Source organism: Cupressus sempervirens, chromosome 4 (genome assembly GCF_028749045.1).
Source record: "Cupressus sempervirens isolate cs-2001-9-10 chromosome 4, ASM2874904v1, whole genome shotgun sequence".
NCBI lineage: Eukaryota > Viridiplantae > Streptophyta > Pinopsida > Cupressales > Cupressaceae > Cupressus > Cupressus sempervirens.
In genome coordinates, this window is record NC_143121.1 from 408,699,773 (window position 1) to 408,721,940 (window position 22,168).

At 31.3% G+C, this 22,168-nt stretch overlaps 2 protein-coding genes and 1 pseudogene across 2 annotated transcripts; all 3 read right to left on the minus strand.

Annotated features, from left to right (window-relative positions):
- Positions 1–18,403: 18,403 nt before the first annotated feature.
- LOC149561782 (cysteine-rich receptor-like protein kinase 10) lies at positions 18,404–18,978 on the minus strand. Its single transcript, XM_089823837.1, has one exon. It carries the CDS (start codon positions 18,976–18,978, stop codon positions 18,622–18,624), a length of 357 nt encoding a protein of 118 aa, XP_089679963.1. The 3' UTR covers positions 18,404–18,621.
- On the minus strand, positions 18,404–21,565 carry LOC149561781 (antimicrobial ginkbilobin-2-like protein). The gene is made up of 3 exons (XM_089823836.1): positions 20,513–21,565; positions 20,233–20,376; positions 18,404–20,127 (listed from the first exon to the last, which is right to left on the minus strand). Exons 1-3 carry the CDS (start codon positions 21,393–21,395, stop codon positions 19,991–19,993), a joined length of 1,164 nt encoding a protein of 387 aa, XP_089679962.1. The 5' UTR covers positions 21,396–21,565; the 3' UTR covers positions 18,404–19,990.
- On the minus strand, positions 19,346–19,828 carry LOC149561783 (putative cysteine-rich receptor-like protein kinase 32 pseudogene; annotated as a pseudogene).
- Positions 21,566–22,168: the final 603 nt, after the last annotated feature.

Below are 22,168 nucleotides of genomic sequence, written 5' to 3' on the forward strand. Positions count from 1 at the left end.
TTACAAAATAATGTGTCTTATACATGTCATTAGAACCATCTGCAACATACTTGGTATAGTACAACCACTAGCACTGAACCAACTTTCTTCCTTTAAAAAGAGGGCAAAGATCTCATGTTTGGTTCTTCATCAAAGAAGATCACTCCCTATCCATATTGTTATCCCACTCTAAGTGTCCTTTCCCTTGTGAATTTTTTTTTGGATTATCTAAAATGGCATCACTCAAGAGTCTAGTACCATAAGTCTAAGCATGAGTATGACAAGAATATGAAGGATCACCTATCATAGGTCCTATTGCATCAATAGCAGCACAAGCCCATTTGGGAACTCATTGAAAAAATGGTGAAGGTGATGAATGGGAGTCTATTGGCAATATGGTTGGATAGATTCCTTGAGAGTTGTCCTTTATGACAACATGGATTTAGCATTTCATTTATGCATTTAGAGTTAGAAAATTGTCCAAGTGTAAGACAATTTGGAGCAACACAAAGACAAATGTGATGTGTACAAATGACTCATTATGAGTTAGCTTATCCTTAGCTAAGGAAATATCTATGAAAATGTCATGATGACATGTGCTAGTGCATAAATGTGTATGTACAATATGCTACAAGTTATGATTGAAATACTAGTATGGGTATTTGATGGAGTAGAATAAAGAATAATAGAGAATTGAGTTGTATGACTTAAGGAATTATTTTGGTAAAAAAATAATTACTAAGTGATGATGACCCAAATTTTTGGATATTAATCTAGATAAGAATTATAACAAACATGTGAAGACATGAAGACCAACTGAGATTATATTTACTAATTTGTGCAGTACAAGTAGAGATCTTATCTTGTGCAAGTAAGTGTATGACCCATGAGATATTTGTGACTGATTTGAAATTGATGAGATGATATGTAAACTTTATGATGTAAGATACTATGTATGATCAGAAAAAGTGTGAATTAAAATAGTAAAAAAGTATTGCATGTATATCTATTCTTGTGAAGAACTTTATTATATAAATACATGTTAGGATAGTGGGCTCTTCTTGCATACATTGTATTTGATCTACCAACTCCTAATAGGATCGAGGCTTCTAACAAGGCCTAGTCCTCTAACAAGGACTTGAGACACTATATGTATTTCATAGACTCATAATAGGGTCCATATCCTTAACAAGATTCCTTTTTTTAGTTAATTGTCTAGTGGTATCATTCCCACCACGGTTTTCCCTTGGCCAAGGTTTTCCTAGTTAACAAAAAATGGTGATATGAGTTCTCTATGTGCATATTTATATTTACTATTCAACATTGTTGGTTTAATTTCATATTTAACTTATAAAGTAATTAACAAAATTAAGTTGTGGGCAAAAGTTTGTAGGATACTGATTCACCACACCCCCCTTTATCTATTTCTAACAATTGGTATCAAAGCCCACTTACTTTGGAGAAGTTTAATAGCTTAAGTAAGATCCCTATGAATATGGAACAATTAAAGAAAAATATTGAAGAAGCTCTTAAACAAATTGACCTTTGTATAGAAGAAAGAGATAAGCCAAAAGATAGGTATGAAGATGCAAAAGTTTATATTGGCAAACTAAAGGACAAGATTGATGATATGAAATATAGAAAGGAATCATTTGTACAAATTGGTGACAATGATCAAGTAGGAAATCTAAAGAAATAAAATGAGATCTTGAAATATGAATTCAAAAGTGTTGGACTTAAGTTGAGTTATAAGAAGGATAGTAGTTAGAGTGAACCTAATCTGAAAACTAAGAATGCAGACCTTAGATCGTAGTTGAGTCAACTAGAATTTGAATAAGATACTCTCAAGATTGAGCATTCAAATTTAGAAAAGTACAATATCATTATGAAAGGAGAATTAACACAAGCTAAGAAATAGTTAGAGAAACTTTATTTGAATATTGAGAATATTGATGAACATATATTTCACTAGAGACCTTCTTATGATAAGACAAGACTTGAACATCTTATTGGAGAGAGATCAACCAAGAAAGTTGAAATCAAAAGAGAACTAGATCCATTTATTGAATCCCCTAAAGAATCTTATCTAAGTAAGGTAATCAAGAACAACTATTGAAGCATCAAAAGAAATTGAACTAGTATATTTATTAGCTAGACATGATGAACCTAAGAAAATAGAGACATTTAATAAACCTAAGAAAGATGAACCATCCAAGGAAGTAAGACATGAACTCAGAGGTAGATGTTTCATATGCAATTAAATTGGTCGTATGAAAAGATAGTGCATAGGTAAGTCTTTTAAACCTAATACAAATTTCTATTGTTATAATTGTCATGGTTATGAACATAAAGAGGTATATTGTAAGAAACCTAATTTTGATGATAACAATGAAAATAGTAGAATGTTTAAGAACACTAGTCCTATAGGTAATGAAAGTGGGCAATCACAAAGCATATCCAATGATGGAGAGAGACCTAATGGAGAAAAGAACAAGTTTGTGTGTTACAAGTGTAACAAATCTACACACATTACAAGAAAATGTAGAGCACTTGAAAGTCAAAATGGAACTAATTAGGGAAGAAATTTAGCTATATATTAGTTATGTAATAACTTTAGACACACAGTGAGATATTGCAAAATGGAGAGAAGAAACTTCCATAGGGATTCTAACTATAGAAGGAAGAACAATAGAAATGACAAAAGGAATGGAAATGGTAGTGATTACACTTAGAAGGAAGCCATCAAGGAACATGTTGATGAAATCAAAGAGACATTTGTGAAAGCTAAGGATCTAGAAATCTCTTATATAGTTTTGGAGGAATATTATTTCAATTCACCTAATGAGACATTGAAGTCAACAACTATTTATAACTCATCCTACCTAAATTAAGTAGTTTTAAAAGAGGTGGAGCATGAATTGGTCAAAATTGATGTTAGAGAGTGAGTTGGAAGTTGCAAACTTAATAGGAGGTAAATGACATAGAGAGGAAGCTATCATAAAGTGTACAAGTCTAGATATGATTGCAATAAGTGGGAATTCAAAAAACAAGTTTACTAGTAAATAGAGACAATATTTGAATTTGTGGTAGATACACATTTAATGCATAGTCTAATTTGAAATGATGTAAGGATTGTGAACAATATTGTGTGTACTATTTATTCATTCGAAGTGTTTTGAGAAAATTGAAAAGTGATTTGACAATGATTTGAAGTGCGAAAAGAAGTTATTAAAGTGTGAAGTTGTAGAAGCCTTAAAACATGATTTTAAGGTATTTTACGGAGTTAAAACTAATTTTTTTAGTACATATAGTTGAATTTAAATGGCTTTCTAGATCATTTATGATGTGAGTGAAAGGCCACAATAAGTATTCAAGATAAATCTATTTTTTTCTCTTATGGATGACCTATTAGGCATATTTTCACAAGTTTAGAGAATGTGCTTCATGTTGAAGACATCATAGGCTATATACATTGTAAAATTGAGAGCATAGGTGATGAATATATACACAAGGACTTAGGGACTATGTGTAACAATGACCTAACCTTGAAGTTAGAGTATGCATACCTAAGTGAGTTGAATTTAGTAAAGTACATGTTTTATATAGAGTTTGATAATAATGATTATAACCAAATCATTCTAAGTAGGGTACATGATGATATGTTCTAGTTAGGTGATGCACAAGTTTAAATTGATAATGGGCTAATTCAAAAGGTCACATGATTGAGTAAAGAGAGATGTAATCCTATAAATGAGTAGAATGTAAGGAAGAAGGTTGAAACAAAACTAAATACAAGATTTGATGGAAGGAACATGAATGTAGATTTAATTGAGGCTAAAGGAGTGAAATTATTAAATAAGATATTATGGTACAAGTTTAAACATGGTTCAAGGGTTAACTCAATACTAGCTAGATTTTTACATGCATCTTATGTAATGGCATTTCAAGGAAGAATAGTAAATTTGTGTGAGATTATTAGATTGTAGTTGTTAGATGACATTTCAAAAGTGAAGAAGATAAAGAGCATGGTCTACATATTTGAGTCCTAAATAACTCATTTATTCTTTTATGCAACAAGGAAGTTCCTAGGCATAAAAAAGTTGGGATAGCAACGAGTTTGTAATGAAATTGGAAACTCAATGCTATAGATCAAAGATGGTGGATATCAGAGATGATAACATTAATACAATGATGAAGAGATTCCAAAATGAAATGAAACAAAGGTACATAACACCTCCCTCCATGGTAGAGAAGTACAAGGATGATATATACTTCATGGTGGAGACCAAAAACATATGAATGGAAGTAGTGAAACCAAGGGTTATGTTCATAGACCCCATAGGACATGAGATGAGCACAAAGCTTATAGAAGGGTAAAAGTACAAAGTTGTGTTATCTTTCAAGCTAGCCTATCAAAATGACTGTATTTGAGTATTTCTATCTAAAGTCAATTTTTTTCAAACATATGATCTAGATAAATTCATTCTAAGTAAGTTATATATGGTCTAACACTTTTCCATTTAGAAATATCTATTAAATACATTTTCTATACTAGTCTGTATCCAATTGCTAAATAGCTACAATTATTTTAGAAAATTGACATTTTGATCTAATTCTTACTATTTTATATGATATTTTATCAATAACATATAAATACCATTTTATAGAGTTCAAAGCCAACAATAATTTTGTGTAGATTTTATAGTGTTTTAATTATATCTAGTATATTGTAATTAAAAAATTCTACAAGCATGTATTTTAACGATTGAAAACAAGTTGATTTTGAGAAAAAAAAATGTGATATAATTTTTTTTTAAACCATATCATTTTATAGAGGAGAGAGTCTTCTTCTAGAATGTATAATTTTTCTTCTAGTTAGAATAGATTTTTTTTGAAAAATGTGGTGGGAGATGAAAACTATCGATTTCAGGTGAGTTAAAATTTGAATCATAATAAAAGAGAATACATAGGTCAAAAGCCAATTTTTATTTCTATTTTAAAATGTTCTAGCTATATATTATCAATTATATAGTTTGAGATCAAAGATAAATAACTTTATTTTCATATATTTTTGTGGTGGGAACTACACCCCTAATTTTTAGTGTTTTTTAGCAACAAAAAATCTATCTATAAAAATTAAGAAATATATATCAATTCTTATTCCAAATTATTATTAAAAATTATAATCCTAAACTTCATCCATTTCTATACATTTCATTAGTTTGCTTCATTATCAAATTCTAAATAATAATACCAATTTTATGCCATTGAAGGTCAGCAAGATATACTTTTGTTAGTCTTTTCCTTTACAAAATTGTGACATGAGTTTGTGCTTTTACCCAAAATAAGGAAAATAAGAAGAAAGTATAAAAGACCTAAATAATTCAATCCTTAAGGAATCATGTATGACCTATGAAGAGTTCAATGAGGTGAAAGAAATTGCACTAGAAGTATTCAGACAAGTGGACAATCTAAAGTTATAGTATCAACTCCTATTTATGTTGCAACACCTTCAAAAGGTATAACCATTGTACAACCATGTGTGTAGGCCCCCATTGTGAAATATGTAGCAGTTGTACAAGTGCAACTAGTAAAGACAAGAAGTGATCATCCTAGAAGGCAATCTAAGATGGAAATACTTGTTGTACAGAGGAAATCAAATAGACTAGTGAAGGTTAAGAAAGAACCTACACCATCCACCAAGAAAAGGGTCAATCAAACCACTAGTGGACTAGGAAGGAGGAGGAAGACACTGCAAGTGAGTGAATCTAAAGATTCCAAGGATGAAGTTTAAGATAGACCAATAGAGCAAGCAGTCCAAGAAGGAAAAATTTCAATAGGAAAGAAAACATGGAAAGTTAAGGTAGAAAACCTTAATATGCAAATTATCAATGATGAAAATTATGTACAGTTGAAAAAATATTATATTTTGTGCAATAATATGAATAGAAGGTAGTTAAATAATGTAATAGTAAGGAACCTGATACTATAGAATAAGAGGTTTGATAGTATACAAGGTAAGATTCTAGAAGATCTACTTAAGAGGTTGTTAAATAGAAAAAAAAGAGTGTTAGAAGAAGACAACAATTTGAGAATAAAAATGATAAACAAGTTGTGTGAAACTAACTCCAAGGAGGACTCAAATAGAATTTTGAAGGCTATTGAGCCCTTGGTGAGGAACAAAAGAAGAAAATTATTCTGATGTAAGGAAACTATGATGATGATAGGAAGGAAATAGAGGAGGCAAGTGTAAAATTCATGACCTCGATAGTAGAGGTGAGTGTGTAGTGCAAAGCTGAGAGCCCAGTGTATGTAGAAGCCAATACACCTTCTAGTGATGAGGAAGAAGAAGAGGAGATACATTAGGAACTCTCACCCCACACATTTTTATGGGTATTAAATCCATGCAAGTCGATAGTACTCACATAACTGTGGATGTAAAAGGGAATCATTTTGTAGCATTTGGCCAAACCATTGTTTGCAATATCAGAATATATACCAGCTCTGATGATGATGAAGAAGAGAAAAAGTAGGAAGAGGCTAAGAAGGAAAGAAGATAAGTTGAAGAAGAAGAAAAGAGAAAGGAGGAGGAGAAAAAGCTACAAGAAGAAGGAAAGAAAAGAAAGTAAGAGGAAGAGGTAAGGAAGAAGAAAGAAGAAGAGGAGAGAAAGAAGAAAGACGAAAAAGAATATGAAAGAGGAAGGTGAAAGGAAGAAGAAAGAAGAAGAGAAAAGGAAGAAAGCCAAAGAAGCAGTTGAGAAATTGGAAGAAGAAAAGAAGAAGGTCGATGAAGAAAAGAAGAGTGCACTTTACATTCACTCTAGTTGTAACTCCTATGGTATTAGTAGTAGCAACTATAGTAGTGGTCACATCTAATAATGATGATGATTAGAAGGGATTGATAAGCTAATCGAGAAAATTATTTGAGGGTGAACCCACAATAATGGGTTCCACTTTAGTGGGACGAACAAAAATGAAAAAAATTGCAAAATGAGAAATTGAGTTTACCCTATGTTCACGCGAACACACTTATTGTATTCGTGCGAACTTTTTTTTAATCATGTTCGCGCGAACATATTTCGTATGTTCGCACGAACATATGTGATATATATGTTCGCACAAACATGATTTGCATGTTCGTGCGAACATACGTTCTCGCGAACATGGTAAACATGTTCGCGCAAATGCCATGTTAGCACGAACATGCAAAATCACAAAAAATTTAAACTTTTTTTCTTGTTTCTTTTTTTTTGCTCTTTTGACTACCATAATTATAGGAGAATGATCTCCTACTATAAAATAAAAAATGTCAAAATCTACTGCTCGGAGCAAGCTTTCCAACAACTATAATTTTATTACAGAATTTAATCATTAAGACTTTCAAATATGAGTTTAACTCATTATAGGTTCATTACCGATTGAACATCAACCGACTTTGACACCTCAGGAAAATTAGTAAATTAGGTCAAAAAAATTTTGAAAAATATGGAGGCACTGGTTTATTGAGATACATTTCTATTCAAAAAAAAAAAAATTGGTTTATGATAAATTGACTTCAAATTATCTGTGTCAAACGGAATGTATGTCTGAATTATGGTTCATGTCACTTCAAAACTTCATAAACTATACAATATTCAACAAAAATAAATCAAACCAAATGTAGACACTGGATATTGATGTTACAAATCCAACGCCAAAAGAATTACTTCATTATCATTTCTAGAAAAAAAAGTTATGTTGTCAAACGGACTGTCACTTTTTAAAATATTGAATTTTATTATGTACCACTTTTTGGAGGAGATAAAAAAAATTGACATAAATAATTTTTTTTTTTAGATTAAAAAATATGTTTACAAACTAGGAAGAAAGTACTCAAAATCACTAGTTTATGTCATCTTGAAATTATTTATAGTTTTGGAGATATAGTCACTTGAACGTGACGTTTGTTGCAAAAATATTGATTTCAGTGTCAAAATTGGTCAAAAAGTGGAACCCATTATTGTGGAATCACCCTTGACAAGAATAAATCAATAAAGTCTTTGGAGAAGACATTGACTAAAGTCTTGGATAGAATGCAAAAGATAGGTACCACAACTATATCCATTCTAGACTTGCAATCAAAGACTAAGGAAATGGTGAAGACCCTTGATAAGGAATTCAAATCTTTAGTTGAGTTAGCATCAATGTAAGCTTAGGCCAAGGATGATGTGCCACTATTTGACATAGTGTGCACAAATGTGAGAAAAGATTTCAAGGCACTAAATGTAAGCATCAAGGAGCTTAGGAAACACATTAATGAAGGTAAAAAGTTATATGGACAGCGCACACTATCATACAAGTACTTGAAATACTTTGAGAGTTAGATAAAGGGTAAGATAAGTGAACTTGAAACACTCATCACAAAAGTACAACACCCAGAGGTTAGTATTGAAGAAAATGGAACATAAGTGGACAAGATTCACAATATGATTAGAAGCTTGAAATCTGATAAGGAGAAGGTAGCAAAAAGGTTCTCTAGCCTTAGAGAAGCCTTATCTCCAAAGATCACAATTTTGTAGAGGCAATTGAAGGAATCTCTTGCAATAAAGACTTCCTACGACAACTTTGCCTATACTAACTTAAGTGTAGTCAAAGTGGCATCTTATGCACTATGTGCACTAATCAATATCTATAATATTGTGAAGGAGAACTAGAAGAAGGAAATGGACAAGATAAAACTTGTTAATGCAGATTACTTTTCTAGAATAACAAGTTGATCAACAGTAGGGCACCTAATTTTTAGATATAGTTATTGACACCTTTGCCATTGATGTCAAAGGGGGAGTAATATGTAAGGAAAATTGTAAGTATGCATGTATGTTCTAAGGAGGATAACTAATATTTGTAATGTATATAGGTAAGGGGGAGTACACTTATGTACCAATGTAAGGAGTGATAAGGAATGTAATGATCCATAAAAACATGAATAAAAATTTTATGTTTTGAAGGAAAATTTGTGTAGTTAATTTTATTTATTTTTGGCATGTATAATATCATTTAAGGACATAGCCAATTTTTCCAAATATTGCCATCAATGTTAAAGTGGGAGACTATTGGCAATATGGTCAGATCGATGTCTTGAGAGTTGTCATTTATGGCAACATGTATTCATCATTTCATTTATGCATTTAGAGTTAGAAAATTGTCCAAGTGTTAGACACTTTGTAGCAACACAAACATAGATGTGATGTGTACAGATGACTCATGGAGAGTTAGCTTATGTGCAATTGACAAAAGCTCTATGACAATGTCATGATGAGGTGTACTAGTGCACAAAAGTGTATGGATAGTACAATGTGAGATATGATTGAAATACTAGTACAAGTATTTCAAAAAGTAGAAGATAGCATAGTAGAGAATTGAGTTGTATGAATTGAGGAATTATTATGTTAAAAAAAAAAAATACTAAGTCCTAATGAGCTAACTTTGTGGATGTTAATTCATAAGTCATCTTATATTATATCAAGCATGTAAAGACATGAAGGTCAACCAAACTGAGATTTACTATTCTTCAAACTATAAGTAGAGATTTTATCTTTCACAGATAAGTGTGTGATCTATGTGATATTTTTGATTGGTGTGAAGTTGATGAGATGATATGCAAACTATGTGATGCAAGATCTGATGAATGATTAGATAAAGTCCAAATTAAAATAGTTAGAAAGTATTATATGCATATCTATTCTTGTGAAGAACTTTATTGTATAAATGTATTTTAGAGTGGTTGGCTCTTCTTGCATACATTGTATTTGATCTATCAACTCCTAATAGATTTGAAGGAACTCCTAATAGAGTTGAGGCTTCTAACAAGGCCTAGTCCTCTAAAAAGGACTTGATACACCATATATGTGTTTCATAGAATCGTAATAGGGTTAATATTCTTAACATGATTCTTTTACTTAGTGGATCAACTATTGGGTATAATCACCATCAGGGTTTTCCCTTGGTGAGTGTTTACCTAGTTAAGAAATAATGACATTATGAGTTCTCTATGTGCATTGTTATATTTACTATTCAACATTGTTAGTGAGGTACCCAAGCCCATAGATGGAGTTTGGTTTATGTTTTAGCTTTCCTATAGATGTCTAAGAAACTATTGCATGTCCCTTTGAACATCTAATAGTATGCAACTATGTAAGCTTGGATTTCTCTCTAGCTGATCAATCACAAAATACCTCAAAAGTGGGTCTATTAAATCTAGGACCCAAGGCATCCATGGTGGAATGGAAGGTAGAAGAGAAAATCTAAAATTTTCCTCAAAGCTTTTATAGAATCAAATAGATGCATTCCTTATTTGTATTATGTTTCCTACATCCCGCTAACAAATTTCTCTACTGTTTGAACATCATGAGAAAGTCTTCAATAGAGGGGAAAAAATATGGTATAAGAGAAGTAAGTTCTGTCTAAATCATAAATTCTTTGAACTTTTTGATGTTACCAAACAAGTCCTTGAGCTTGTCCCGAATTTCTTGAGGAGTGGAACGCTCATCATGATAAAACTATAAGTTTTATGAAGCACTCAAATAAATTAGACCCATGGCTTCATCCATCTTTTCCTATGCTACAAAGTCTAATATTAACTCTCTAATATTGGTTGCACTATATCTAAAATAGATCACAAACCCTTTGAATGGAGAAGTTGTTGCATATGAGATTTCTATGTGTGGTAGTTGTGTAGGTGTAGAAGTACTAGACAAAAAGAGGCTGAGGCCATTTTTTTAGAAAACTGTTTTGATTTTTTCTGATATACTAATATTCTAATAGAAAATAATAATAAAACCACCCACAATGCAAAAAACTAAATGCCGACTTGTAGAAGGAATGTGTATATAAGAATAGAGATAAAATAATTTTGTTAAGTATCATAAATACCTGGTATAAAATATTGGAGAAGTTGCAAAGAATATGGAAAGTGCTCGAGAAGAGCTTTGTGAGGCTTCTTTTGGACTGAAAAATGGAGCTATAATGAGAAAGTTACACCCCCTAGATCATACAAGGAATCATCTAACATCAAGTGAATAAACAAGTACTAAACTGGAAAAAAATGGAAAAATACCTTCATCACCATCTTCGTCTTGAATCAACTTTCTGATGTTTCTTTTAGATTGAGAAAGCACATATGTATACTCAAGTTAGAGTGAAAAGACTACCAAGGAATCTAGAAGAATAGAAAAAAAAAATTATTTCTTAAAATAAAAATTAAATAAAAAATTTGGAACTATTGCAAGTGGCATAGTGGTAGTGCTCAAGTGGCACACTAGATATGTTTGAGTGGCAAAGTGATGCATTGGTGTACTATTGGTGATCGGTGGGGTTGTAGCAGTACTGACCACTAGTGGTTTCACTTGCGATTAGTAGACCGTGGTGGTGGCTGCTATGGTTAGTGTAACTACAGTGGTCAAAACCATATTTTTGTGATTTTTCTAATTTTATCCACCTTGGAGTGTGTGCCATATGTTGTATGAACCTAGTATGCAATTTTTTTTGCCTCCCTAATCAACATTGCTTAGATTTGATAAATTTTATATGAAAATGGGGGTTTTGACACATTCTAGATCCATCTGTGAGGTCTATTTAGCCTCAAAGTGTTCAAGAAATTAGAGACACCCTATTAATTATTAAATAGAAATGCAAAGTGCATAAAGTGAAATCTTAAGAAGGGAGTAAGGGTAATTTAATAAATTAAATTAAATTAATGCTTTATGCTAATAACAATAATTTAACTATCTTATGATAAAGACTAACTCAAAATTATATACTGAAGGTTTCCATTAAAAAATTCTTTAATTTAAAAGTTTTAAATTTATAAGAAAAATGTGAACTTTTTATTTCAAAAAATTATTACTGGCATGATCATGAAAGTCACTTCAATAAGTAGAAGTCTTATAGAAATTAATTAGATTTTAGAAGATCACATTATTGCACAATGAAGTTTGAGGTACGAAAATGACTCTTTACCTCAAGACATTCTAATAGTTGTGATAGAAATTCTTTACTCAATACCTACGCTAGTTGATATAATACATATTCTTTATGATTTAATGTCCATTTATTTAAATAATATTATCACAATAGTTTCTACTTTAACATTATTCATTGGAAGAAAAAATAAATGATGTGATGCCTTATTAGCTATGATTGTGTTTTTTTTCCATTGTTAATTATCTCTCTCTTTTGAACTAGTTTGAACAATGTAATAGGAAAACAAAGTATCATGATATCATATTTGATGATGTAGCATTGAAACCTTACTTATAAGAATGAAACTTATCAAATAATTACATGTTCTCATGCCACTACATAGCTTATTTTGTCTAAGAGTGGATGCTCAACTATTATAGGAGAAATTTATGGAGCTTAAGTTATGCTATTATTAAAGTAATTATTTTGGTTTTTATTCAATAAAAACACATTGAAATCTTTTTCATAAGTAGTCACTATCTATTTTCACCCCCAATATTTTTCTTAGCTAATTTCACTTACTAAATACATGCAACTTCTTAATTTTGAGAAGAAAACACTAATAAGAAGTAGCACTGAACATGGTGTAAGAAATGACAAAAATTTAAGAGCCATTTGGAATTTCCATGTAAAATTTCATCGAATATGATGTAAGAGTGCTTAAATTCTAGACTCCCTTCCCTGTACCAATTTATTTAAAATTTTAATAGTGGTACATAAGAGTCTTTTTCCAAACTTTAAAATTGAAGAGAGTGGACATATTGAATGTCCATGTCATCAACATTAGAAATTGAAACTCATATCATAGAAACAAATCCCATGTGAGCCTAGAAAAAATGGACTAAGGATTAGCCCTATATTTAGAACTAGTGAAGCTCAAGAATCCATTTTATACCTACAAATTATTATTTTTGGATGTAAGTAGTCGACTCTTTTTCATCTCTATCTTAGTGTAGCATGTCCTAGTTTATTTACAACAAACCATAAATTCCTAACTTGGTCAATTTATATACAAACTATATAAAGTAATTATGAATTTGGAGAAGATAGTGATTTGATGACTTTAGGACTTACAAGGTTGGCTATTTCAAAATGGGGGAATGCATGAACCATGACAAAAAATGGCTCTAAATGGGGATAAGAATTGAAAAGGATAAAGAAAACCCAAAACTAAAGGGGGGAAAGTCTAGTGCCCTATCAATTGGGCATAAAGTCAAAGTGGGAGAAAATTTCTTAAATGGAAAGGGCATCAAAAGATGTGACACAAACCAAAATGGAAAAAAGAAAAAAGACACATGTAATAAAATTATAGAATGAAAAGGGAGTCTAAGTTCGTGCAAACCCATTTAGTGATTGTGTAAAAAGTTAACCTTTCATTGAGAGGTCCAATATTCATACACTATGCTCCCATACTTGATCAATTTGACATCCTATGCATTACTCAAGACAAACCAATTTAGATTAAGGGCCTTTGATTGTCTCCCATAGTTCTCCGGCATAAGAAGATATCATGTGAATGATTAGAGACTAATTATTCTTGGAGGATATCAATTCTTTTCTCAGATGAAATAATATCTTGAGGACATGCAATCTTGAAAGGCATGGTTAACACTCCTTGGAAAAATCTCAATGAACCATCATTCTTTTTGCACCACTTCTTGTTTTTATTTTTAAGACTAACCAATATTTTTGATGTACTTCTTACTCTAAGAATGGGCTTTAATTTCTTTAAGAAGGGAGGATATTGATTAATTTTCTTGCTTCCCACGTAGCATTATTCTAGAGAAGAGGGAAAAAAAAACAAACTTTGAGTGTACTAGGTTTCTTCTTGAGTCACCTCTTCAATGTGTAATTTATTTCTTAACATATTTATCAAAATCCTCTCTAGAGTACCTAGATTTGTGTAACTTAGAGTCCTTTATGTAGAGAAGTTAGGAGTGAGGTGCACTTGTAATCTTCAAAAGGCTACAAATTAATATAGAGATTTGGTTATGCTCTCTTTTAAGCCATTCCAATTGGACTAGAGAACTTTATCATTTATACCAATAATCTCTACTATAAATTGAGAGACACTATTGTGAAAATTCATTCATAGATAGGGTGAAGGGCATGCCAGCAAATAGACTTGCCAACTATAAAGCAAGGTTATGGATGAATGAAATTTGTACAAAATTAAAGAAATTTATATCCCTCATAGAGTCACTATAAAATTTTTAGGTCAATGTTTTTTCAATCTAAATTCAAGTGCTTGAAATAAATCTACAAGCCTATTAACATTTAAAAAAAACTCACAATAGACAAATGGATGCTCTATTTTTATAAACTTATCTTTAAATTTTAGAGGATAGCAACATATGCATAGAAAGACAACATAAACCATGCTTAAAGTAGATTATAAATGTTAGTGAAATGGAGTTCATTCGCATTAAAATGTGCTATAGATTAAACAATAAAAACAATTTTTTTTAAAGTTCACAGTATGTTATTCAAATATAACACATCACATAAATTTGATAGTTATACAAGAATAATCCACACAAAGCATCAAAACATAGGCCCATAGAATAGTGGCACAAGATTTTGATATTGTATTCGTATGGATAAACAAAAAGATAGAAAAATTTACATGGTAGATAAAACAAAAATTATAACTTTATTTCTATATCTTTTTCTTCCTTTCTATTTACAATAATTATGCTCACATAGGAATAACTACCCTTTTAAATGATGAAGGTTACAAAAGGAAATCTATTTCTATTATCAATAAAATTAACATTATAGATTCCTTCTAGCTCCACTTTTGCAATTGCTATATCCTCCACCTCTTCTTCATCCATGTTTCCATGTATTAGGTTGACAAGGTCAACAATGAAATCTAGAGAACTTTCCCCTTCTACCTCAACTAGTATAAAACTATTGAGTCCATCAGGTCCAACATATTCTCGTCATGGTAAATCTCTCACACCTATATAGCACATCACTGGTTCCACAAATTTAGGGAAAAAAATATAAACAAAGCTAAACTAAATGAGAGAAAATTGAGTTCCTCACCTGTTCTATTAGGGCCAACTAGATGACCAAATGCTACGTTAAAAAACCAAACAAGAGAGAAAATAAAAAAAGAGAGTTTACTCTAAATTTACACCTTCATCATAGGCAACCTAAGCTACTAGCCCCCCAAAAATGGCAAAGTTGAGAGTTTTTGTCATAGAAAATGAACAAATGTCCTCCCACAAACCCTAGTAGTAGAGGTAATGCTTTTGAGGATTTCTTTACATAGAAATTCTCAAAAAAAAAATTGTGGAAAAATAACATGTCTTCACCATATATTTTCCATCACCTTTTCATTTCCCTAAAATTTAGTATTACAACTATTTGTAACAAAAATGATTTTAAAAATATTTTGAATATTGCATAAAACAAAGCAACATGATTGGGCCAAGGACTCTAGCACCACAAAATATGAACAATTGGTGCAAACAAAATCAAACTAAGTAGCAACATGGGAACCTACTGTAGGTAACACATTTTGTACTTGTGAGAGGCAATACTATGATCAATTAGTCACTAATTTTAGATTAACAAAAAAATTAGAAATAAGTATTTCTTCTTGATTAAATTACTTTGAAAATTAGGATAAATATTTCATATCCATTATTATTAACTATTATACAAAATTAACCTATATTTTTAAAATCTCAAATATAATTGTAAATTAAATATTATGAAAATTTTAAAATTAGGGATTAGGAATTTTTTTAAAAAACTAGCATGTTATTATAATAGTTAGGATTATCTAATTTATATGCATTCATAAAATGAACATTGCAAATGATTTTTATTTTGTAGATTTACACATTTATTATGTACTTCTATGGTTTATTTATTTTGGTTTATGAAGATAGTTTATATAATTTGTTAATTAAAAATATAAATAACTTTATAAAATAAAATTGATATTTAAAATGAAAATATAGTTTTTAGTCATAGTTATTGTATTGTGTGGGCTTTCAAATATTTCAAAATGAACAATAAAAGCATAATAGTTATGACTAATAATAAATATATTTTAATTATTTTTTAGTTTCTAATTTTTTAATTTAAATGATTAAAATATTGGGAAAATTATATATCAGTATTAATTTTAATTTTAATTCATTTCTCTTTTGTTAATCATCTTCTTTTTGGTTGGTTGATATATCTTTGTTGGATTTTATTTTCTAAATAATTTTTTGTTCTACCTATTTCTTTATGGGTGTTGAAAATGGGCTAACATAAAAAGTGGTTCCTTTTATGGATCTAAAGGTATAATCAAGTGTTTTTAGAGAGAAAGAAAGTATATTGATACATTTCTCTCATATCTTGGTAATATGACATTTCATATTCATATTGTAAATATATCATGTTGCATTGATATTCCCTTTTTCTTATTATTTCTAGGTTTAGAGGCATATCATATTGTGTCAAGTATTCCTCACGTTATGAAGTATTTTAGGGAATAATAAGAATTTTGGATGGGAACAAAAGGGTAGCCATGTTCTCATCTCTAGGACTACTGGATAGAGTTTTAGGGGTTGAAGGCAAAGAAAGACCCATTGGATAGATTTCTTATAACATTACTTTTATAATACACTTACTTATACATCATTATTTTTAGGATGGTATGGAATGAAAGGCTAAATTGCACTGGTTGTATATTTATTTCATTTTCTTATACTTAGATATGGCACTTTCACATATGAGACGTACTGTAGCATTTTTATATTTATTAAATATGGATTATTTTAGTATTATATTAATATTAATTTCATTTATTATTTCTTCTTATGATATAGTTAAAGAGTTATATAACTTACAATATAAGTAAAATAACTTAACCCTTTTTAAATAATTAATATTCGTACAATATTCTTAATTGATTTATACATTATTATATATATATATATATATATATATATATATTTATTTATTTGATGAAATTTACCTAAAATTAATACATAGCCATATAACTTTAGTATTCAAATAATGTAATCACAAATAAAATCACAAAATATAAACTCAACACATTTGTAAAACTTAAAATCTATTATCTACTATAAAGTGTCTATCTTTTGGATTATTCCATTTAGGACAAAAATAAAATAAAATAGGATAATGTGAGGTGCACAAATTTAATAAGTACTGATTTTCAATAGAGGAATTGATTGATAGGGACATAAACAATGATGATTTTTTATAGAGGACTTGATGGATAAGGTCAAGGAAATAACAAAATGGAGGTTTCTAAGGGAGATATATTGTGATAGACATGCTCTAATTTGGGCTCCAATACTATTTTGTATACATGCATATATTTATTGTCATTAGATATCTTGGGCATTTAGATTTAAGGAACCTACATGGGTTTCTTGGAATGATCTTTGCTAATATTTTTAGTAAAACATGTGACTGAAGCTTGACAATATTATATATGAAAGCTTGATGGAATTATGACATATATAGGTTAGGTTTGAATGTGAACATCTTATATTTTATGATAAATAGTAGATAGAATATTGTCATGGATTCATCTGAATAGAATATTGTCATGGATTCATCTTAACTATGATAGACTTTTATGTTAATAATAGAACTTAGATGTTGACTAGGAAGACACATATCACCATTAGATTGAAAGAACTTTTTTAGATTTTATGCAGCTTTTTCTTTAATATGACCCAACTTTCTCTATATTGAAAGAAAACTAATAGACTTTTATGCAAAAATTTTATGTGCTCTAGCTTTTTATATCTAATCAAGAATTTTTTTTGTACTATTGATAACAAATAACTTGTTAAAAAAAGTGAAAATAACTAGTATGTTATTATATACAAAGGATCTACTCTAATGTGATTAAAGACAGAGAAATGACATTATAATACATTAATTTTTTATAATTGATAATACAAGAACTTTAGTAAATTATGCAAACTTCTTTCCATTCTTATGTTTAATTGTCCTAAAAATCTCCATAGTAGCTTGTCATTCATTCATTCTAGATCTATCTCTGCAACCAATTGAGAAAAGACGGAACAAGATGAGATTTCCAACTCCTTGACTGATTAGATTGTGTGATTTAATGTTATTTGTTGGTTCCATAGTTCCAATTATTTTGTTTATCCCAACACTGCTACAACTGTGGTTAAGTTTGATATAATGAACACGTCCTTGTAATTATGTTGTAACGATGTTACAACTATTCAATATTTTGAAACCTATAAAATTCTGACTTTTAACATTTTTTTGAATCAGATTCTGAATCAGAACATATAGAACAAGAACAAAAAACAAGAAATTATATTTCTGTAATAACTACAAATAACATATATATAACAAAAATATTATAATATAAAGAAATCCATCAGAAGTTTTAAGAAGTTGGATATACATCGCAGAATAGAACTGCTGCATTTCTCATTCATTATCATATTAAATATATGTACATATTGAAGGCTGAACATATCTTTATAGTTAAACAGGTTTGTTTGGAATCTAATTAAAGACTCTTCAAAACAATCTGAACTACACGCAACAAAATAAAACAGTTATATACAACTCATATGACAAAAACACAGCTTGAAAATATTTTGTTTTACTTAAAAATCAATTTCTAATGTGGAATTCCTGGCTGTGATGTTCCTTGATTTTGGGTTCGTTTATGTAAACGCCTGACGAAGACGACCTGTTCGTCACAGATGTCTGTGATGCCGTGCTCTTTTCATTCGTACCACTCGCTGAGCTTGACTTTGATGCAACACTACTTTTGCTGCTCGTTAGAAACCCGGGCTCTGTTGGAATGGGCAAAGGCATTGAACTGCTTGATAACATCAGAATTACAATAGAAATGGGTGGGCGGAGTGCTGCATTATTTTGAACACACAAAAGCCCGATATGAATGAATCTCAACACTTGTTCCTCGGGGCATCCTTCTAAAACTGCTGAATCCATTATGTCCAACATATTACCCTCATTGTAAAGCTCCCACGCCTATATAGTAGCACATCACCGGTTCAGCAAATTTAGGGTAAAAAATATAACTAGAGCTAAACTGAATAAGAGAAAATTGAGTTCCTTACCCGGTCTACTAGGGTTCCAACCCCTTGAGATATACGGATGATATCCGTATTTTCCTTTCCGCTGACAATCTCAAGCAAGAGCACTCCAAAGCTATAAATATCGGCCTTAACAGACAGCGTCCTTTTGATTACATACTCTGGAGCCATGCAGCCCCTTCATCGCGCGCCAAATCAGTATGCATGCATTTGTATCTACAAACATCGTAAACTGAAAAGAACAAAACACTACCCAATCAAACATCTCGTTGTCCTTACCACGTGCCTGCAACAGATGTTTGGATATGCGTCTCATGCTCAGGGAAGAGCCTTGCAAATCCAAAATCGGCTATCTTTGGATTCAGATTGTCGTCAAGCAAAACATTGATTGGTTTGATATCTCTGTGAATTATTTTCATTGGCGAATCCTCATGAAGATAGAGCAGCCCGCGGGTAATCCCAACGATAATGTTATAACGTTTTTGCCAATCTAGAAGTCTAAACTTTTCTGGATCTGCAATCCCAACACTAAAACTATCATGCCAGTTACACCGCACTGAAATGATATAGAGCTTCTTGAGAAAGGGGATGATGGCGAGACCAATTAGTATCATGAACTTACCGAAGAGGAAGGTGTCAAGACTCTTGTTGGGCAAATACTCATAAACAATCAACCTTTCATCTCTCTCAGCGCAACATCCCATCACTTTCACAAGGTTTCTATGCTGAACATTCGCCACAAGTTTCACTTCGTTCATAAACTGCTGATTACCTTGTGTGGATCTCGCAGACAGTTTTTTCACAGCTATTTCCTTCCCATCTTTTGTTCTTCCCTGAAAATTCAAATTCAATATGTTTCTTTAAACAGATCTCCTCATCCAAAGAAAACGCAATTCCTCGAGGAAAAGATAGAGAATAGACTAGAGGAGGTTCACCTTGTACACAGCACCAAAACCACCTTGTCCAAGCTTCTCATTTTCGTGAAAACTGGCAGTGGCTTCTGCCAGCTCTGCGAAGCTGAAGTCGAAATGCTGCTCCTGTTGAAACAACGACCTCTCTTTACAGTGGGAAAAATGGGTTAGCTAGATGACCAAATGCTACATTAAAAGACCAAACAAAAAGAGAAAACAAGAAACGAGATTTTAATCTAAATCATCTACACCTTCATTGTGGGCAGCTTGAGCTACTGGTCCCCCGAAAATGGCAGATTTCAAAGTTTTTCTCATAGCAATTGAACAAGTGAGTAACATCACAACCATTCCTCCCACAAACCCCAGTAACAGGGGTAATGTTTTTGAGGATTTCTCTGCATAGAAAATATTTATTCTCATGTAATGAAATCAAAGAGATCAGGATTCATCCCAAATCTACCCGACGAAAATCTAGCAAAAATGTTGAATTGAATAATTGTAGAAAACAAAACACTAAGTGGGCAGATTTACCAGTTGCTGTTTCGCGGTGTGGTGATGAAGGTGAGGGTGATGATTGCGATGACTCCGAGTTAAGCATTGGCAAATAAAAGGGGTTCATCTCATATCTCACTATGCAGCTTGATGAAAAAGCCCGAGCTCCTGTTTCCGATGAATAGCATTTCTCCAAAATTTTCCTTCCTTGAGACAAACATGTGTTGCAATCCTTGATGGATAAATCTCTCCAACACTGGACTAGACCATACACCTCTTGTGGCCCGCACACCGCTTGGGGATCATTAAAGTATGCTGGTCCAATACCAAAACGCTTATTGGTCTTTATAGCTTCTGCAGACAAATTGAAGAGAAAAGCAAAGGTCGCGAATATGAAACGCTGCAAATTGCCTGAATAAACTTGCCCGGTCGTTGCCGTGATAAAAGTGGTATTTAATCTTGAACTGAAATTGGTATTATCATAGCGCAAGAAACAGTTATCCATCCACACCCGTACCCCCATGTCATAGGGGCATTCTCTTTCACCAACATTAAATGCATCGATTGAACAATCTGAGCATTTTGCCGCCGAAGCATTACCATAACACTGGAACAGACCATAGACTGTATCGGGAGATTGCCCATTGGAAGATTTATTAAACCCTTCCATTGCATTCTGAGAGACATCGTGGATAAATGTATTCAAGTTTTGGGAGTATGTACTCTGGTCAGTGTAAGTCGATACATTGTTGCATACAGGGACGTTATAGTCACATATGACTGAACGGAAAGCCATTAGAAACAGCATAACTAGTAGCATATTTTCCCAATTCATCTGTATGATTTCAAATGAATGGAAATGGGTTTTATCGTAATCTAATCGGTTATAATCTTGAAACCTTTCAAGCAAGTGCATAAACATCTCCTGTTATTGCAATCATAAGCTATATGGTTTGGAATCAATGGGAATGGGTTATCAACTTGAATAAGTGCGTCAACATCTCTTGTCATTGCATAATTTGCAAGCGGTGCAAAGATCATACACTCTTCAGAGGGCCATAATCGAATGTAAAGATATCCACAGTCCAGTCAATGTTTGAGCAGATGGTCCGAATGATTCCTCACTTTTCCGAAGGGCACGATAATAAAACAAGGTAAAGGGAGACAACATTTGTTATTAAAAATATTATACCGAATCCGTTGGCCCTCAAATGTCGGGGAAACGTTTATTGCCAACACTTGTGGAATATTTACCTTGTTATATAAAAGAAATAATGGCAACAGTGTAAACTTTTAATCTATTTTAATATATACTTTTAACCTATTTTAATGTATACTTTTAATATATACAGGGTTAAGTCTTTTGTAAAATAAAGAAAAGAAAAATAATGGCAATAGTGTAAAAGTGAGTTGTATCATATAAGCAATGTTAGGTGGAAGAGTTCCTTTGTCAGGTTTTCACTTTTCTTTGAAATTTCTTTTACATTTCACTTGTTAAATATTTTCTCTTCTTATCAATGTAGTTGTTGAATATTGTCCCTTCTTACCAGTATAGTCTTGTACCCAGTAAGTAAGATTGGGTGAAAAAATTCCTTTACCAACTTTTAAAAGTTAGGTGGAAAAGTTTTTCCTTACCACACAAAATCAAATAATATATTAGTTGTATGAAATCAAATATTATTTTTTAACTATTTT